Genomic DNA, 17036 nt, shown 5'->3' on the forward strand with positions numbered 1-17036 from the left:
TATCAAATGCTGGAATACTTTAAAGTGAGAAAGTAGTTAGAATTCTAAGGTGGGTAATAACAGAGCCAAAGACGATAGCAATGTCATTTTAGTGCAGAGATATAGAAGAGTGGGTGACTCTTACTACAACTCAAACTTCCTTTTTCTGTGAACAAACGGTCTAATATTCAGACAAATTTCTGCATTATTACCTTCAAACTTTTATGTGCAGCTATTGTGCTTTAAAAATAATAATAATAATAAAATCCACCTAATGACATTTTATGTTCCTTTAGCCCAAAGGCAATGTATGCTGATTTGGGATTCAAAAACACTATGATTTTTCAGAGTTCTACTCATTACCACGAATTTCCATTCATTATTCAATAAAGCTATCTGAAGATGCAGAATTTTCCCGGACTCATGTGTTGCATGCAAATTATGATTCTTAAGGTGCGTACACATATGCGACTATAGTCGTTTGTAACGATCGTTCCCCGATCTTTACCAACGACGATCATTACAAAAAACGAACCAACGACTATTAAGGCAAACGACGAACGAGGCAAATCGCTACAAAACAAAGTTCCGTCTTGGCGGATTTTTACCACAGACGATCGTTAGCAAAAGTGGTACATCGTTGGAAACGATCGTTCGTACCAAGCTGGACATGCGTATTTCACTTTTTCTCCAAGGAACTTCACAATTTTATGCGCAGGCGCATTAAGTGCTTTTACGTGGTGTAACGTTCGTTCTAACGATGTGATCGTTACACACTTTTTACAACTAACTTTACTTCGGTCGTTCTTTCGTCAATTAAAAGTTCGTTCGTCGTCCTCAACGAACGATCGTTGTCGCATGTGTGTACGTAGCATTAGGCTAATGGTATTAAATAAGCAGTCATTTGAAATTACATAAATGGTTAACTTGGGCTGTTACCTGAAAAGTATTTTTCTGATCCTTATGAAGTAATGAACAATACCCAGGATGTAGTTACATTCAACAGTAATATTAAGGGCTATGGCACATAAAGACTTATTGAAAGTTACTATACATAATTAAAGAGGGATAAAAGTCCTAATTAACTGAAAAAAAAATTTTTTAAGCTCGACTACCCTGTTTTTAGTTGTTGTAGTGATTTAAGCCATCTTGTTGTACAGCCAATTTAAGCATTTGAAGCATTGATGGCCACACATCACTGCACCTGGCCTGCAAATCTGTTGTCTTTTCTTGTAGCGATTTAAGAGACATGATATGAAAAAAGATATAATTCTGCCAGTTTCTTTGTGATGCCAAAAGTGACATCACTTCTGCCCTGTTTTTTTTTTGTTTGTTTTTTTTGTAAAGTGAACCGTAAGCCGAAAAAAAAAAGGAGTTTTACTCACCTGGGGCTTCCCTCAGCCCCTTGCAGCTGATCGGTGCCCTCGCCGTGTCTCTCCGCTCCTCCTGTCCCCGCCGGCGGCTACTTCCGGTTTCGCCGTCAGGACCAGAGAGGCTGGGAACGCAAGTGATTCTTCGCGTTCCCAGCCCCAATATCGCCCCCTATACTGCTATTGCGGCCTTCCTTGCCGCAATAGCAGTATAGGGGGCTATATTGTGGCTGGGAACGTGAAGAATCACTCGCGTTCCCAGCCTGTCTGGTCCTGACGGCGAAACCGGAAGTAGCCGCCGGCGGGGACAGGAGGATCGGAGAGACACGGCGAGGGCACCGATCAGCTGCAGGGGGCTGAGGGAAGCCCTAGGTGAGTAAAACTTTTTTTTCTTCAACTTAAAGGAACACTGTAGGGGGGGGGGGGTCGGGGGAAAATGAGTTGAACTTACCTGGGGCTTCTAATGGTCCCCCGCAGATGTCCTGTGCCCACACAGCCACTCACCGATGCTCTGGCTCCGCCTCCAGGTCACTTCTGGAATTTCAGACTTTAAAGTCTGAAAACCACTGCGCCTGCGTTGCAGTGTCCTCGCTACCGCTGATGTCACCAGGAGTGTACTGCGTAGTCCCAGTACGGTATGCGCCTGCGTAGTATGCTCCTGGTAATGTCAGCGGTAGCGAGGACACGGCAATGCAGGCACAGTGGTTTTCAGACTTTAAAGTCTGAAATTCCAGAAGTGAACCGGAGGCGGGGCCGGAGCATCGGTGAGTGGCTGTGCAGGCACAGGACATCTGCGGGGACTATTGGAAGCCCCGGGTAAGTTCAACTCATTTTCCCCCGACCCCCCTACAGTATCCCTTTAAGTGCCTCTTTAACCCAGCTCAGTTAATTTTCTACTCATTTCAGAGATTACTGTCCCTTCCAAAGCAAACATCACCTCGATAACAGGCTTACATCACTGTGTAATCTTTTCAAATGGGGAAGGTGGGGGGGGGGGGGTTATTGTGAGGGGGGGAGGGGAAAGTTAAGTTACCTTCTTATCATAGTGTGTTTATCTTATCCGAAATGGGAAGTTTATGTCATTTTCTTTTTGAGATAAGTTTGCTACTGTAGCTAAAAGAAAAAAAAACTTCTAACAATCCTGTTGGCACTGCACAGTTTGGCACAGTTCAGCAAAGGCACAAAGACCAGGTAAGAAAAAAAACTAGGGGACATATAGGAACCTAGTTTAGAAAAAAAAGAGTTTACATATATATTTGGGGCTCTATTTTTAAGATTGTTTTTATTTTGGGATGTTACAATTCCCTGTAAGCACCAAGAAGAACCTACTTGTTAGCAGCTGCATTTAATAACAGTAACTGCTTGGCAACGTGTATCGAATTGTTGATGCTATAATCATTTTTGGGGCATATTCACTAACCAGCTGTAAAATTGTCGCACACAAACAGCATATACCAATTTTACCATTTCATATGACAGTGATGTAGCACACTGCACAATTAGTACAACTTGTGCTTGTGCAGCAATTGTTACACTGGCAATGCAGACTCTACCCAGCTAATGGGGGGCACGCTAATTCTGCAATGCATACTACATCAGTGATATAAATACCGGTAAAATTGTTGTGTGCTGCTTACACATATCAATTTTACTGCTGGTTAGTGAATATCCCTCTTTGTGTGCATAGCTCTTACCCTCAATGGCAGCGGTTTGGCATTCTCAGCCCTTTAAACCTCAGTTCTGTTATCTAAATCAGAGAGTGGCAAGCACTGGAGGCTACTAAACAGATCTGTAGAAGTCTATGGGATGGTCTAACAGAGTTCACCTATCCAATAGAGCACCTTCTAACCTGGAAACATAGGAAAGCCCTGTAATTCTGTTCTAAGTTGGTGAACTTCCAATGATTACTGAAATGTATACATTTCTTTACAATACATATTGGGGTTGAATACACAGGTTAAGGCCTCTTGCACACTACATGCGATTCCGATTTTTTTTATCTGATCTGATTTTTGATTCTGTTTAAAAAAAAACATACTGCCTGCTGCTACATTTTTTAATCAGTATCAAAAATCGGATCAGATAAAATCGGAATCGCATGTAGTGTACAAGAGGCCTGAATGTCATAAGCAGTTGTGTGACTGCCGTGATGTGCAGCACTTACTATGAGAACGTTTAATATGTCTAGGCTGTCCTGAATTTATTGAAATAAGTTCTTACAGTGGTGTATACAAGGAAGTGCTACAATACAAACTAAGTCTACGTTTACAGTGGATGCTGACAGGAAGGTATTTTCAATACATTTATTGCAAAAAGTACAGATCTGAAATGCAATTTCAAAATGCTACTGATAAAATGCTATTCAAAAAACCAAGGAGTTAAAGGGACTCCGAGCAGTGCAGAAACTATGGAAAGATGCATACCATTTTATAGCTCTCTTTCTCCTCTTTCCAATGATATATAAACCGCCACCCTACGCCTTTTAGTTTTCACTATTTTCGCGATTGAATTTGCAGCGGCCGCGATTTCGATTGCAAAAATAGAGAAAACTAAAAGGCGCCAGAAAGAGGAGAAAGCGAGCTTTAAAATGATATCCATCTTTCCATAGTTACTTGTATTACACAGGGCGACTTTTTCTCAAAGTCAGCAGCTCCATTCAGCAGAATGGAGCTGCTGACTTCAGGAAAAAGTCGCCCTGTGTAATACAAGTAACTATGGAAAGATGGATATCATTTTAAAGCTCGCTTTCTCCTCTTTCTGGCGCCTTTTAGTTTTCTCTATTTTTGCGATCGAAATCGCAGCCGCGGCAATTTCAATCGTGAAATAATCGAAAAATAAAAGGCGTAGGGCGGCGATTTATATATCATTGTAAAGAGGAGAAAGAGAGCTTTCAAATGATATACATCTTTCCATAGTTTCTGCACTGCTCGGAGTCCCTTTAAGCTTTTTTTGAAATCAAGTAATGGATCCGTTGTATAGTAAGATATTATAATAAAACCTTCCAGTGATATCCGAAAGTCACATGGTAGGTAACATCTCATTTTGCAAGAGCTTGTTTTTTATTACTCTGCCTTGTTGGCAGGTGCGTTTCGAATCGCACACGAACAGGCTTTAAAAACGTGTACTTGTTTTTACACGAACACATTTTTTTTTCCAGGAAACTGAACTAGAATGATGGGAGGGCTGGGGGGGGGGGGGGGGGGGGGGAGGACTGCAATATGTGCACAGAGAAATACAGTACATGACCATGCGTTTGTGTGCTTAAAAAGCACAGCCATTGATTTTCATTACATGCTTTGCTGCTAAGCAACGCTCAAAAATGCAGACATCCCTACATTTCAGCAGCGCAGGCAATCACAGCGCAATGATCTGAACAGGGTCAGTTGATTTAAATACATTTTATAGACACCACGCGCTATGCATGCTGTCAGCGTGGCACTACAGCGCACAAAAACATCCATGATGTGAATGAGGCCTGTGATTACAACTTTGGTTATCCATACTATAACTAACATAACATGGTATGCTCATTCTTGCAGTACTGATGTTATGACTACACCAGATGTGCCAAGCAATATTTCTAAGTTGCTTTATGAAAGCAGTGTTTTATAAATCCTTTCACTGTTGCTGTTCACTATAACTATACTAAAATTAGAGTTATAGAATCTGTGGCATAATTCTGGCGTGGGGGGCCTTCAAAGACAAATTAAATAACAGTTTAACTAATCAGTTGTATAGTCCTTCAGGTAAGTTTATCTAAGGGCACAAAGCATTGCACTATCATTTTGCTAGCATCCACTAAAATCACTTCTAAAATTAATTGTGGGTCATCAACAACAAACACATTTAATCGAGGTTCCTCCGAGGAGTAATAATGGGATTTTCAGTTCCATTTTACCATTAGGGACAGGGCCACCATTATGGCAGTACTGCAGTATGGGGCCCATAGACCGTCTGGGGCCCAAACAGTGGCAATGTCACAATGTGCCACAGCTGGCAATCAATGTGACCAGTGAATTACAGAGTTTATTGTAGTAAAATACTATCTTCTATAGGTTTACTTCTACCGATTTTTACCAGCAAGTGGAGATACAAATTCAACTTGTACCTGCAGTACCTGATTTCAAGAAACAAAAATGTAAAGAAGAGGGAAAACCTATAATGGTACTCAGTGCCATCATAAATAAAAGCGTGCATGAAAAAAGGGCGGGTGGATAACAAAATCTAATAATAAACATCGCTGTCATATTTGGTTAACGATAAATACCACTGTAATTACAGATTGGAAATACAGTGGTTTGTAAAAGTATTCGGCCCCCTTGTAGTTTTCCACATTTTGTCAAATTCCTGCCACAAACATGAATCAATTTTATTGGAATTCCATGTGAAAGACCAATACAATGTGGTGTACACGTGAAAAAATTGAACCAAAATCATACATGATTCTAAACATTTTTACAAATAAATAACTGCAAAGTGGATTGTGCGTAATTATTCAGCCCCCTTTGGACTGAGTGCAGTCAGTTGCCCATAGACATTGCCTGATTAGTTCTAATGACTAAATAGAGTGCACCTGTGTGTAATCTAATGTCAGTACAAATACAGCTGCTCTGTGACTGCCTCAGAGGTTGTCTGAGAAATTGAAAGCAGGCTTAGGCCACAAAAAGATTTCCCAAGCCTTGAACATCCCACGGAGCACTGTTCAAGCGATCATTCAAAAAAAAAAAAAAATGGAAGGAGTATGGCACAACTGTAAACCTACCAAGGCAAGGCCGTCCACCTAAACTCACAGGCCGAACAAGGAGAGCGAAATCAGAAATGCAGTCAAGAAGCCCATGGTGACTCTGGACGAGCTGCAGAGATCTACAGCTCAGGTGGGGGAATCTGTCCATAGGACAACTATTAGTCGTGCACTGCACAAAGTTGGCCTTTATGGAAGAGTGGCAAGAAGAAAGCCATTGTTAACAAAAAAAAACCATAAGTCCCGTTTGCAGTTTGACACAAGCCATGAGGGGGACACGGCAAACATGTGGAAGGTGCTCTGGTCAGATGAGACCAAAATGCAAAACGCTATGTGTGGCGGAAAACTAACACTGCACATCACTCTGAACACACCATCCCCACTGTCAAATATGGTGGTGGCAGCATCATGCTCTGGGGGTGCTTCTCTTCAGCAGGGACAGGGAAGCTGGTCAGAGTTGATGGGAAGATGGATGGAGCCAAATACAGGGCAATCTTGGAAGAAAACCTCTTGGAGTCTGCAAAAGACTTGAGACTGGGGCAGATGTTCACCTTCTAGCAGGATAACAACCCTAAACATAAAGCCAGGGAAGCAATGGAATGTCATAAAATAAAACATATTCTAAGGATTCCTCCTGTGGTATGTTCTGTCCGTTGCGGTGGAGCTGCAAATGGACAGTTCTGGCTTGTCTGCTTGCATTCGGTTGTGTATTTGCAATGAGTCACATTGTCATTTGCAATTGCTCTGCAGTTCTGGGCAGCTCAGGATGCTGTCATCATTCCACCAATGGCTTGCTACAGCTGAGCTGCGGCCAGATAGCGCTGGATTTCCTGCAGGCATGTTACATAATACTGCATGTATTTCCTATGGGAGTCCTTTGTATTCACAACCTAGCAAATGGTAATCAAGCCAGCTCAGGATTGAATGATTACCATTCAGCTGTGTGGAGATTTGCATGCTTTTAGACCTCGCCCATCATAGCGATCACTATGCTGGTCTGCTGGGCACTGTGCTACTCTGTATAGTTCTGTTATTGTAGTTCAATGCAACCTTATTACTTGTGCTTTAGCTAGTTCTTGATAAATATATATGCAGACTTGCTAATATATATTTATTCATTAGTTAAGCCGTTTATTATTTTTCTGTATTTTTGTTTATTGCCTGGTTTCCATGCCTGATGGACATTTGCTGCATCCACGGTAGATCAGTGGAGTCCATTATCCTGATAGCTTGGAATCTGCCATCACCACGTTGGTGACTGGTAGTATTCCTGCTACTCTAGTTCTGGGAACATAACTATAGGCTGCGGTTGCTATTAGTTATGTTCTTTCCTGTAGTTTTGTCTGTGTGGATGCTTGCTGGTGATTTTTGTTAGTCTGCTTAGTCTGCTTCTGTGGACGTGACTGTGAGCTGTGGTTGTTACTAGTTACGCTCCAGTCTAGTACTGTCTTGTACCTGTCTGAATGCTTGCTATTGCTAAGGCAGCGCAACATCGCACTGCCATTGTGTCTTACTTGTCTAGTTACACTCCAATCTATAGTCCTGTCTTGTACCTGAGTGCTTGCTATCGCAAGGGCAGCGCAACACCGCACTGTACTGCCATTGTGTCTTATTTGTAGCGATATCGAAGCACGTGGCCAGCATAGGAATGTTTTGCTTCTCTTCACACACAGCACAGTCTACTCAGAAAAGAAGACTGGCAACTAGAGATGGCCAATAAAGTTTGTCCTTTTAGCTTGCAGGAAGATGTAATGCAGGTTGTATGCAGCTAGGAATAGGACCAATTAACTGCAGTTCCTGTGGAATTAGCCACAATTCCATGCGGCATACAATTTGCATTGAATTTGCTTGGAAGCTGGAAAAAAACAACATCTCATTGACCATCTCTACTAAAAACCTACATTCTGCCCCGTGGTCAGGCACAGGTTTGTAAGAGCAAGAAGCAATGCATATGGACACAAAATTAAAGGTGTGCATAGAAGTAAATGTAAGTATCAGTAAATCTAAACATATCATATAGGAGGCAGTCGCTGCTATTGTTGTCACGTGTACGTAAGTCTAGCAACAGTCTAGCAACACTACAATAGACTGTGCAGCAATGCAGCCAAATCCAGTGCTGCTAGTGCAAATGATTTTCGGGCAAAATAAATCAAAATCGGTCGATTGTACTGGAATGAAGATATAATCGGCGGCAGGACAGGAGCGGTGGCAGATTAACGGCCCAAAGCATGGCACTGCATCAAACAGTGCAACGCTGTGGTTAGATTTTTAATAGATTCCATGCTGAAATTTAGTAAAAATCTGTATGTAGTGTGTGGGGGGATTCAATCAGATCCCTTCTCCGATTATAATCTGAGAAGGGATCTATCATTTGGCCACATTGAGTACTGCCGCAAAGTGACACCTAGGGCCCATCAATTTTATTTCAGGGTTATTTCAGTGCTCTGATTTATAGTAATCATTTTGAAATCATGTGTAATGTATGATGATCCTCTGACTCACTGCACAATTACTGCCAACAAGAATTAATTAAGGAATACCATAAATCTATCTATATTACATTGTTCATTAACAATGAGTCTTTAATGTTTTCTATGACATTAAAAAATCTAAGTCTTATTTAAAGTGATAAAATCAATTTCAAAGATGACTGTGGCGCATGTTGACTATTATTTAATGGGCTGCAGAGAGAGCTATAAGGTTTGCTCTAACCTCATCGATTTTTGAATCAGGTAAAAATTGATCTATCTGCGCCCAAGTGACCAATACACTTCGTTTTCTAATATTAAAAGTTTTATTATAAAACAAGGTCAATTTATTACAACAATTGTGTCTCCCAGACGTCTATAGATCAGCTGACCTCACCACACTTCAGACTTCCATACACACTCCACATCCACAGCTCAAGATGGTTGATTTCCCTACCTACTGAAAAGCCCGCGTCTGAACTATTTTTCTGTAAACATTTGAAAAATGATTGAACTCAAACTGGACTGGATAGCGCTTATTAAGCGTTTTGATAGCGTCTGAACTATTTTTTATGTAAACGTCTGGAAAAGTTATTGAACTCAAACTGGACTGGTACCCACTTCAGTATTTAGAAGAAATAGGCCTGCAAACTGCCAACAGATATAGCTAGGGTGGGGTTCCCCCTGTCTGATCACGGGCGGCATTAGGCTGGCTTTTCAGTAGGTAGGGAAATCAACCATCTTGAGCTGTGGATGTGGAGTGTGTATGGAAGTCTGAAGTGTGGTGAGGTCAGCTGATCTCTAGAAGTCTGAGAGACACAATTGTTGCAATAAATTGACCTTGTTTTATAATAAAACTTTTAATATTAGAAAACGAAGTGTATTGGTCACTTGGGCGCAGATAGATCAATTTTTACCGTATTTAAAGTGAGTATATAGATCAGTATGGAACTTACCAGATCGTGACTTCAGACCAAAAGCTGCTGAGCTGTGTACCGGGGACAAGCTAGGGGTGCTGCTGTCATTCTGCAGATTAACAGGTACACACAGTTACACCATCTCAGTCATTATCAATAACAATAGACAGAGGAAATCAATCAAACTGTAATCTAGTAAGCACTACAACTGCACATGTCAAGTGAAAGAAGAAGATCCGCAGAGCTCAAGTGAGTACTAAACCAAACTGCGTATTTATTATCTTCAGACGGACAGAGGATACTAAGACATCCACAAAAATAAAAGACGCATATCAGGTTTACAATCTGCTTAAGCCGGATCCACAATATAAGCACTTTTCTGAGTGCTTTGTGATTGATTAGTACTTTCTGAGCACTTTTTAAAAATTTCTCCCATTCACTCATTAAAATCTCAGTAAAAATCGTGATTTTTACGATTTTAATGAAAGTGAATGCGAGAAATTTTTAAAAAGGCGCTAATCAATCACAAAGCGCTCAGAAAAAGCACTTGTAGAGTGGATCCGGCCTTAGTTATAATTGTGGAAACTATGGCAACTAATGGAAAATATGACTAAGGGCAGATTTTAAGTCCGATACGCGTGATTTGGTTCTGTGTCTATCTAAAGATAATGAAGTTTGTTTTAGTACTCCCTTGGGAGTCTGGCTAACTTGGTCCAGTACCTGTGAGGACGTTACAGGAGGTTTGAGATTTTGAACTTTTCCTTTGCACATGTCAAGTCATCTCAAAGAGAACCTGACAACATTGTTTTATAGTATCTGTCACTGCTGAGTTTTGAGGTGCTATATTCTGGAAAGTCATTCTTATCATAAATGTGTATACTTGGTGGATGTGATTTACTAAGGTTTCTGCAGAAATCTCCAAGCATCACCAGTGTGGATATCATACATCATTCAACAACCCTAGGCTGCCTTTAAGTGGTTAGGATTCACCACTCTTACCTGTGTTATATCATACTTTGGTTGCCAAGAGGTTTGTAAATTGGTGGTGGTGCACCACGACCTCCTTAACAATTTTAACAATTTTAGCCCATTTTATTCTTTTGGCGCCTTTGTTCGTTGTATATGTTACGGCCAGAACCCGAAGTCTGGCCACTTCGGGTTCTGGCCGGTCAGTATGCGAAGTGGCCAGCTCATGCGGCCAATGTGAGAAACGGGCTTCAGTTTCGGACTTTGGCCAGCCAGAACGCGTTGTGACTTCACGTGGCCGGCCAAGTCCCGCTCACCGTTGCCAGGAAGCCCCGCTCACCACATCCCCTGCTGCCGCTAAGTACTCAGACCTCCGATCAGGGTGACCGTACCAGGGAGGCAGAGAGAGGCATAGCAGCTGCCAGCTAATGCGAGACCGGCAGGACCCGAACACTTCAATGCAGAAGTGACGTCATTGAACACTTCTGCATATGAAGTGTATGGGTCTGGGCGGGTAGCGTGCGCCCTGCTCTGCCTTTCCCCGCCTCTCTGGTCGCCCTGATCGGAGGTCTGAGTACTTAGCGGCAGCAGGGGATGAGGTGAGCGGGGCTTCCTGGCGGGGCTTCCTGGCGGCGCCTCCAGCAAAGCTCCCCCAGCCCGGCAAAGCACCCCCAGCTATGCAAAGCCGCCCCCCCCCCCCGACCATGCAAAGCATTTCCAGCCACGACCAGCCTAGCAAAGACCCCCCCCCCCCAGCCATGCACAGCCCCCCAGCAAAGCACTCCCAGCCATGCACAGCCCCCCAGCAAAACACCCACAGCCATGCACAGCCCCCTAGCAAAGACCCCCCCCCAGCTTGCGCAGAGCACCCACAGCCATGCACAGCCCCCTAGCAGAGCACCCACAGCCATGCACAGGCCCCCAGCAAAGCACCCACAGCCATGCACAGCCCCCCAGCAAAGACCCCCCCAGCCATTCATTCCCCCACATCTGTGACTAATCACCACTGTAATTTGATCTCTCCCCTGTGTCACCTGACTGCCACAGCAGAGCAGGTAATTTAAAAGCACAGGATGTTAAGGTCTTCTCCCAAGAAAGCAGGATGTAGACACACTGCAGATTTATTGCAGGATTTGTATCAGCTGTAACTAAGAAATGCTTTTCTTTAAAAAAAAAAAAGATTAGTATGCTGTATCTTTCAGAGCAGAGAGGAAGTGCCATTCATGGTGCTGGACAGGACCCGGGATGTTCTGGGATTTGTGCGTTTTGGAACTGGCCGGCCAATGTCAGAAATTCCCAGCATTTTGGACTTTGGCCGACAAAAAAAAATAATCGGCCAATTCTAGAAACGGCCGGCCAATTCTAGAAACGGCCGGCCAATTCTAGAATTGGCCGATTTCTGGTTTTGGCCGTAACATATACAACACTTGTGTCCACCCCTGGTGGAGGGGTGCTATACCCCCTTTTTCTGATCTACAGAGAGTGACTTCTTAATCCTTAATCGATTGGCCAATCAAAATTGGATGTGTGTAACAGGCTTTAGTCTGTCTATAAAATTATGTGCGGTATATTTGAAAAGATCAAAAGGTTCCAAACTATGAAAAAGTTAATGTTGTTTTGAAGTAAACCAGGTCAGAACGAACTAAAGGTGTCACCGCCCTATACATCACTGTACTGAAAATGCAAATACACAGAAAAAGCATATAGAATTACATGGATTATAACCCACCTCTTCCTGGGAGCTATGACATACTTCTGTCTCATTCAGTGTGTCATTCTGTACATTGGAAGCAAAAGGTTAGGGGTTAGTATGTTAAAAGCATTTATCATGCTACAAATAGTACAGTAAATTGAGCCATACAACAGGGCTCTCATTCACTTAAACAGAACTGTGTTACTAATGTTACGGTAAGTCTTATAAACAAGCTATGCAACCTTTTATAGGACATGTGAATTATTACCTGCAATACTGGAGACATCTGTAGCTCCACTTGGCCACTGTAAGAGACAAATAAAAGTCCATTAGGCATTACGAGCTCAGTGTGCACTTAATATATTTTACAGTGGAAGATAAACACACTTTACTGTAGTCCTGTTTGAATCAGATGGGGAAGGCTGTATACTGAACAGTTCTGTCCTGTCATCTATATCCATTCTTAACCTGCAAAATAAAAATACAGCAATGTCCAAGATACGTATTATACAAAAGCATAGGAAATGAAAAATGAAGGTAAATGAAGGTAACGGACTTGCATTTCAGTGAAAGTAAAGAAAAGGCTGCTATGCTGCATAGTTTAAAAAACCCCTTCTTACGTCTGTCTAATATCCTATAAGGTGGCTATACACAATATGTTCTAATTGTCTGATTGAAGAATCAATTTCAAAATATTAATCACAATTTAACTTTTGATCATTTGAAAGATCACATTGTGCATGGCCACCTTTATAGAACTGTCCACCCTACCTAATCTCACTGTTTTGGATTGGTAGAATTGCCTCCTTCTTCAGTAGTAAGTCAGCAAGGGGCCAAGAGGGGGAAACCTGGGTTCATTCAGATGTACTGTATGTCTATTTATGACACAAGCTTTCTTAGACCCAGAATATACAGGTTTTTCAACATCATTTTGAATTCAGTTTGACATCAGTTTTAAAGAGACACTAAAGTGAAACAATGTATGATATAATGATTTGTATGTGTAGTATAACTAAGAAATAAAACATTAGGAGCAGAGACATGAGTTTAGTATGGTTTCCAGTACAGAAAGAGTTAAGAAACTCCAGTTATCTATGTAAAAGAGCCACGGAGCTCCCCGACTTTCAAAGTCGCAAAGAGCTTCTAAAGCTTATTATCTCAAGTGTCAGTCACTGTATTGTTTTTCTCTCTGCAGAGGACAGTTCAAAAGTTCACTGGCCTGCCCTGTAAAATCCTTTAGCATGCCGAGTAATGTGTAAACTGCAAATATTAGAAAATAATGCAATGCTATAAAGAAAAGAAAAAAAACTATATAACTGAAAATAAAAATATGAGAATATTTTCTTTGCTACTAATGTTCTAGTAATTGTCCATACTACACAACCAATTCATTATATAACTTTTTTTTTTTTTTAGGTATAGTGTCTCTAAGTTTAAGCTATACTACTAAATTACAAACTGAAGCTAAAGAGACACTGAAGTCAAAAGTCAAAGTATGCTCGCCTGATGCCAGAATTTACAGATGCACCAACAAGTATAACATTTAGATAAAATGCCTGTTTCCAATTTACTTTTTCTCCTACGTTTCTCATGGGAGAGGAGTTATTTTAAACATAAGTTGAAACATTTTCAGCACTTTTATTGATAAGATGTGAAAAAAAAACTTAGAGAAAAAGTGAATTGGATTGGGCCCAAAATGCCTAAAGCTCCGTACTCACCACCTGATGGGTCCAGCAGAGTCCCCTTGATGATGATCATCAAGCGACGCCTCTTCCTGCTGGTGTATAGGCACGACATTACACATCGGTGTAAATGAGCCTTCAAGTGATTGCGCTATTTTGCTGGGGAGTCGTCGGGGATCTTAAAGACCAGATCCACCAAGATGATAGTTATTGCGGCATGATATTAAGGGACATTCGCATGGTCTTGCACCCGCTCAGTGCTAAAAAACGCCAGTCTTCAGGCAAATTGCAAAGTGGGTACATAACTTAACTGAAATCTGAGTAGGATTCCACCTTCTAATTAGACAGACTTGTTAGATCTTTATGATGTAAAATAAATTAAAGTGAGATATTTGATCATAAGTATATACTACACCAGTGTTTCTCAACATTGTATTGGTATGTACCCCTTTTGAAAGCCTGTGCTCACCAAGTACCCCCTGGTGTGGAAAACATTATCTCAAGTACCCCTGACACAAATATATTTAATAGCAGTGCATGGCAATTGTTTCTAAAATAATGTCCACATATTTACTATTGTTTTTAAATTAGCTAAACACTAATTTGGTGTTCATATAAAATGTATTAATTTCTAAAACTTTTGTTATACTTAACTAATATCTATCCCTAGTACGCCTGGACCTATCAGAAGAACCCCCTGAGGGATGCATTCCATATGTTGAGAACCTAGGCACTACACAATCACTGCATTTACTTCTGAACTGCTTTCTTTTGCATGTCCATGGTAACCCTACAGGTGGCCCCACAGGAAACAATTTATTTCTTATTTGTATTAGAGAATTACAATCAATTTATTTCAACGTTTCAAAAGTCTAACCAAAGTATCACACACACGCACGCACACACACACACACACACACACACACACACACACACGTTTTAAACTTTTCCTCATTTATGAAAAAAGAAGATTGAAAACTCAAGATCAAAAAATCAAAAATGTATAATCAAAAAATGTATAATCTAACATTCAATTTCCTAGCAAAAAAAATTTCAGAATATTCCTATGGCCGACCAAAAGTCCACCCATAAATAAGAGAAATTTGATCATATTTCTTGAGATTACATTTTTATTAAAAAAAAACAAAAAAAAAACCTGGAAAATAAAATATTTTATTGTATCATGCATGGCCAACTTCATCCAAGGCTTGCACTGTATTTGAATTCAGAACCCATGCAATGTCCTCTACACCCCACAACGCAAAGTGCGCATCTCCACAACTTGTAAGCAGAATCAGGATTATTACATAGCAAGGAAATGAGCAGCGCTACTTAAAAACAGACTAGTGCCTACCTGCAAAAGAGTGCAAGTCCCACTTGTGGGGTCGAATACACACCGAGCATACACATGACCTGTCTACCACTGGAGGATGTTGGTTTCCTGTAACAGCTTGCATGCAACCTATTAAGTACTCGTCCCTCCCACTGCGAAGAAGTCAATCCTCCATGGGAGGGGCCTAACACTAACTAAATCCTAACCTATGTATATGCATAGCCTGGGTGCGCTACCAAGTAAAATTGAAAAATCGAAAATTGCGCAAAAGGTGGATCAGCGCAACACCAGGCCGCCTCCGAATGGCCTCCAATCAGAGATGCGCTGAGCCCCCCCAGGAACTACAAACGCACCTTGAACCCAAACAGAAGCTCTGCATATATAGAATCAGGATTATAAATGTAACTTAAATTACTAAAAAAATTAAAGGTTGTGCATTTTTTTCAAATACATCCAAGTGCTGCACTTTTTCAGACTATTTTCAGTAAATATAAAAGCATGCGCACACCTGCTACAATGCAAGATTGTTTGTGATGTGAGAAACAAGACCACAATAAATCATTTAAAAAAATGTTCCTAGCTTTAATGTGACCACCTGAACAATGCAATTGAAAAACAAATCTTTTAGGAAAAAAATACAGTACAAAAAAATAAGTTAGAACCTTTACAATATATTGGCTGCACAAGTATGCACATCCTTAAGGGCCTGTTTCCACTAGTTGTGGATGCGAGGCGATCACTGCATTGCCTTGCATCGCTCCGCAGGTAATTCCGGTTGAGGCATCATGCGGCTTCCTGTCTGCAACTATGGGGACTTGAATGTGTACTGCGGAAAACTGCAGCATGCTATCCATAATTTCCCCTGCGTTGCATCGCGCCAGATCGCATGGTTAAATTGACGTCAATGGAAACTACTCCATTGACGTGAATTGGTTGCAGTTTCCTTGCATTGCGATGCAGAGCAGTTTCCGCATTGCAACACGTCTAGTGGAAACGGGCCCTAAATTAACACATTGTTGAAACACTCATTACAGCATTCACTTTTCTTAGGTACATGCCTGCAACCAATTAAAGAGACTCTGATTACCCCCAAATCAAACACTACTTTAAGATTTTTCTAAGAAAAATCCTTTAAATGTAACTTAGTATAAATTTAGGGTACAATATTTGGCTCCTGCAAGGAGATACAACACTGTTTACAACAAGCTGCAGCACAAATTTTGCCTGCTTTCTGCTCTGCAGTCCTGGTCTGCAAACCTTCACTCTGCGGGCGCGCGCGCGCGCACACACACACACACACACACACACACACACACACACACACACACACTCTTGCAAAAGTATTCCACATTTTGTCATATTGTCATATTACTGCCACAAACATTAGTCCATTTTATTGGAATTCCACGTGAAAGACCAATACAAAGTGGTGTAGACGTGAGAAGTGGAACGAAAATCATACATGATTCCAAACATTATTTTTTTTTAAATAACTGCAAAGTGGGATGTGCGTAAATATTCAGCCCCATTTGGTCTGAGTGCAGTCACTTGCCCATAGACATTGCCTTATGAGTGCTAATGACTAAATAGAGTGCAGCTGTGTGTAATCTAATGTCAGTGCAAATACAGCTGCTCTGTGACGGCCTCAGAGGTTGTCTAAGAGAATATTGGGAGCAACAACACCATAAAGTCCAAAGAACACACCAGACAGGTCAGGGATAAAGTTATTGAGAAATTTAAAGCAGGTTTAGGCCACAAAAAGATTTCCCAAGCCTTGAACATCCCACAGAGCACAGTTCAAGCGATCATTCAAAAAATGGAAGGAATATGGCACAACTGTAAACCTACCAAGACAAGGCCGTCCACCTAAACTCACAGGCCGAACAA

The 17036-nt window shown here is 41.3% G+C and overlaps 1 protein-coding gene across 3 annotated transcripts in view; it reads right to left on the minus strand.

Moving 5' to 3' along the window:
• LRCH1 (leucine rich repeats and calponin homology domain containing 1) overlaps positions 1-17036 on the minus strand; it is a 317881-nt gene that overhangs the window by 77975 nt on the left and 222870 nt on the right. For all 3 annotated transcript variants that reach the window (XM_068267743.1, XM_068267741.1, XM_068267742.1), the window contains 4 exons: positions 12522-12602; positions 12403-12439; positions 12171-12218; positions 9515-9584 (listed from right to left, as the gene is read on the minus strand). In XM_068267743.1, coding sequence (XP_068123844.1) covers positions 9515-9584; positions 12171-12218; positions 12403-12439; positions 12522-12602 — 236 coding nt within the window. The remainder of the gene's footprint in view (positions 1-9514; positions 9585-12170; positions 12219-12402; positions 12440-12521; positions 12603-17036) is intronic.

This window comes from Hyperolius riggenbachi, chromosome 2, assembly GCF_040937935.1.
Source record: "Hyperolius riggenbachi isolate aHypRig1 chromosome 2, aHypRig1.pri, whole genome shotgun sequence".
NCBI classification, from domain to species: Eukaryota; Metazoa; Chordata; class Amphibia; order Anura; family Hyperoliidae; genus Hyperolius; species Hyperolius riggenbachi.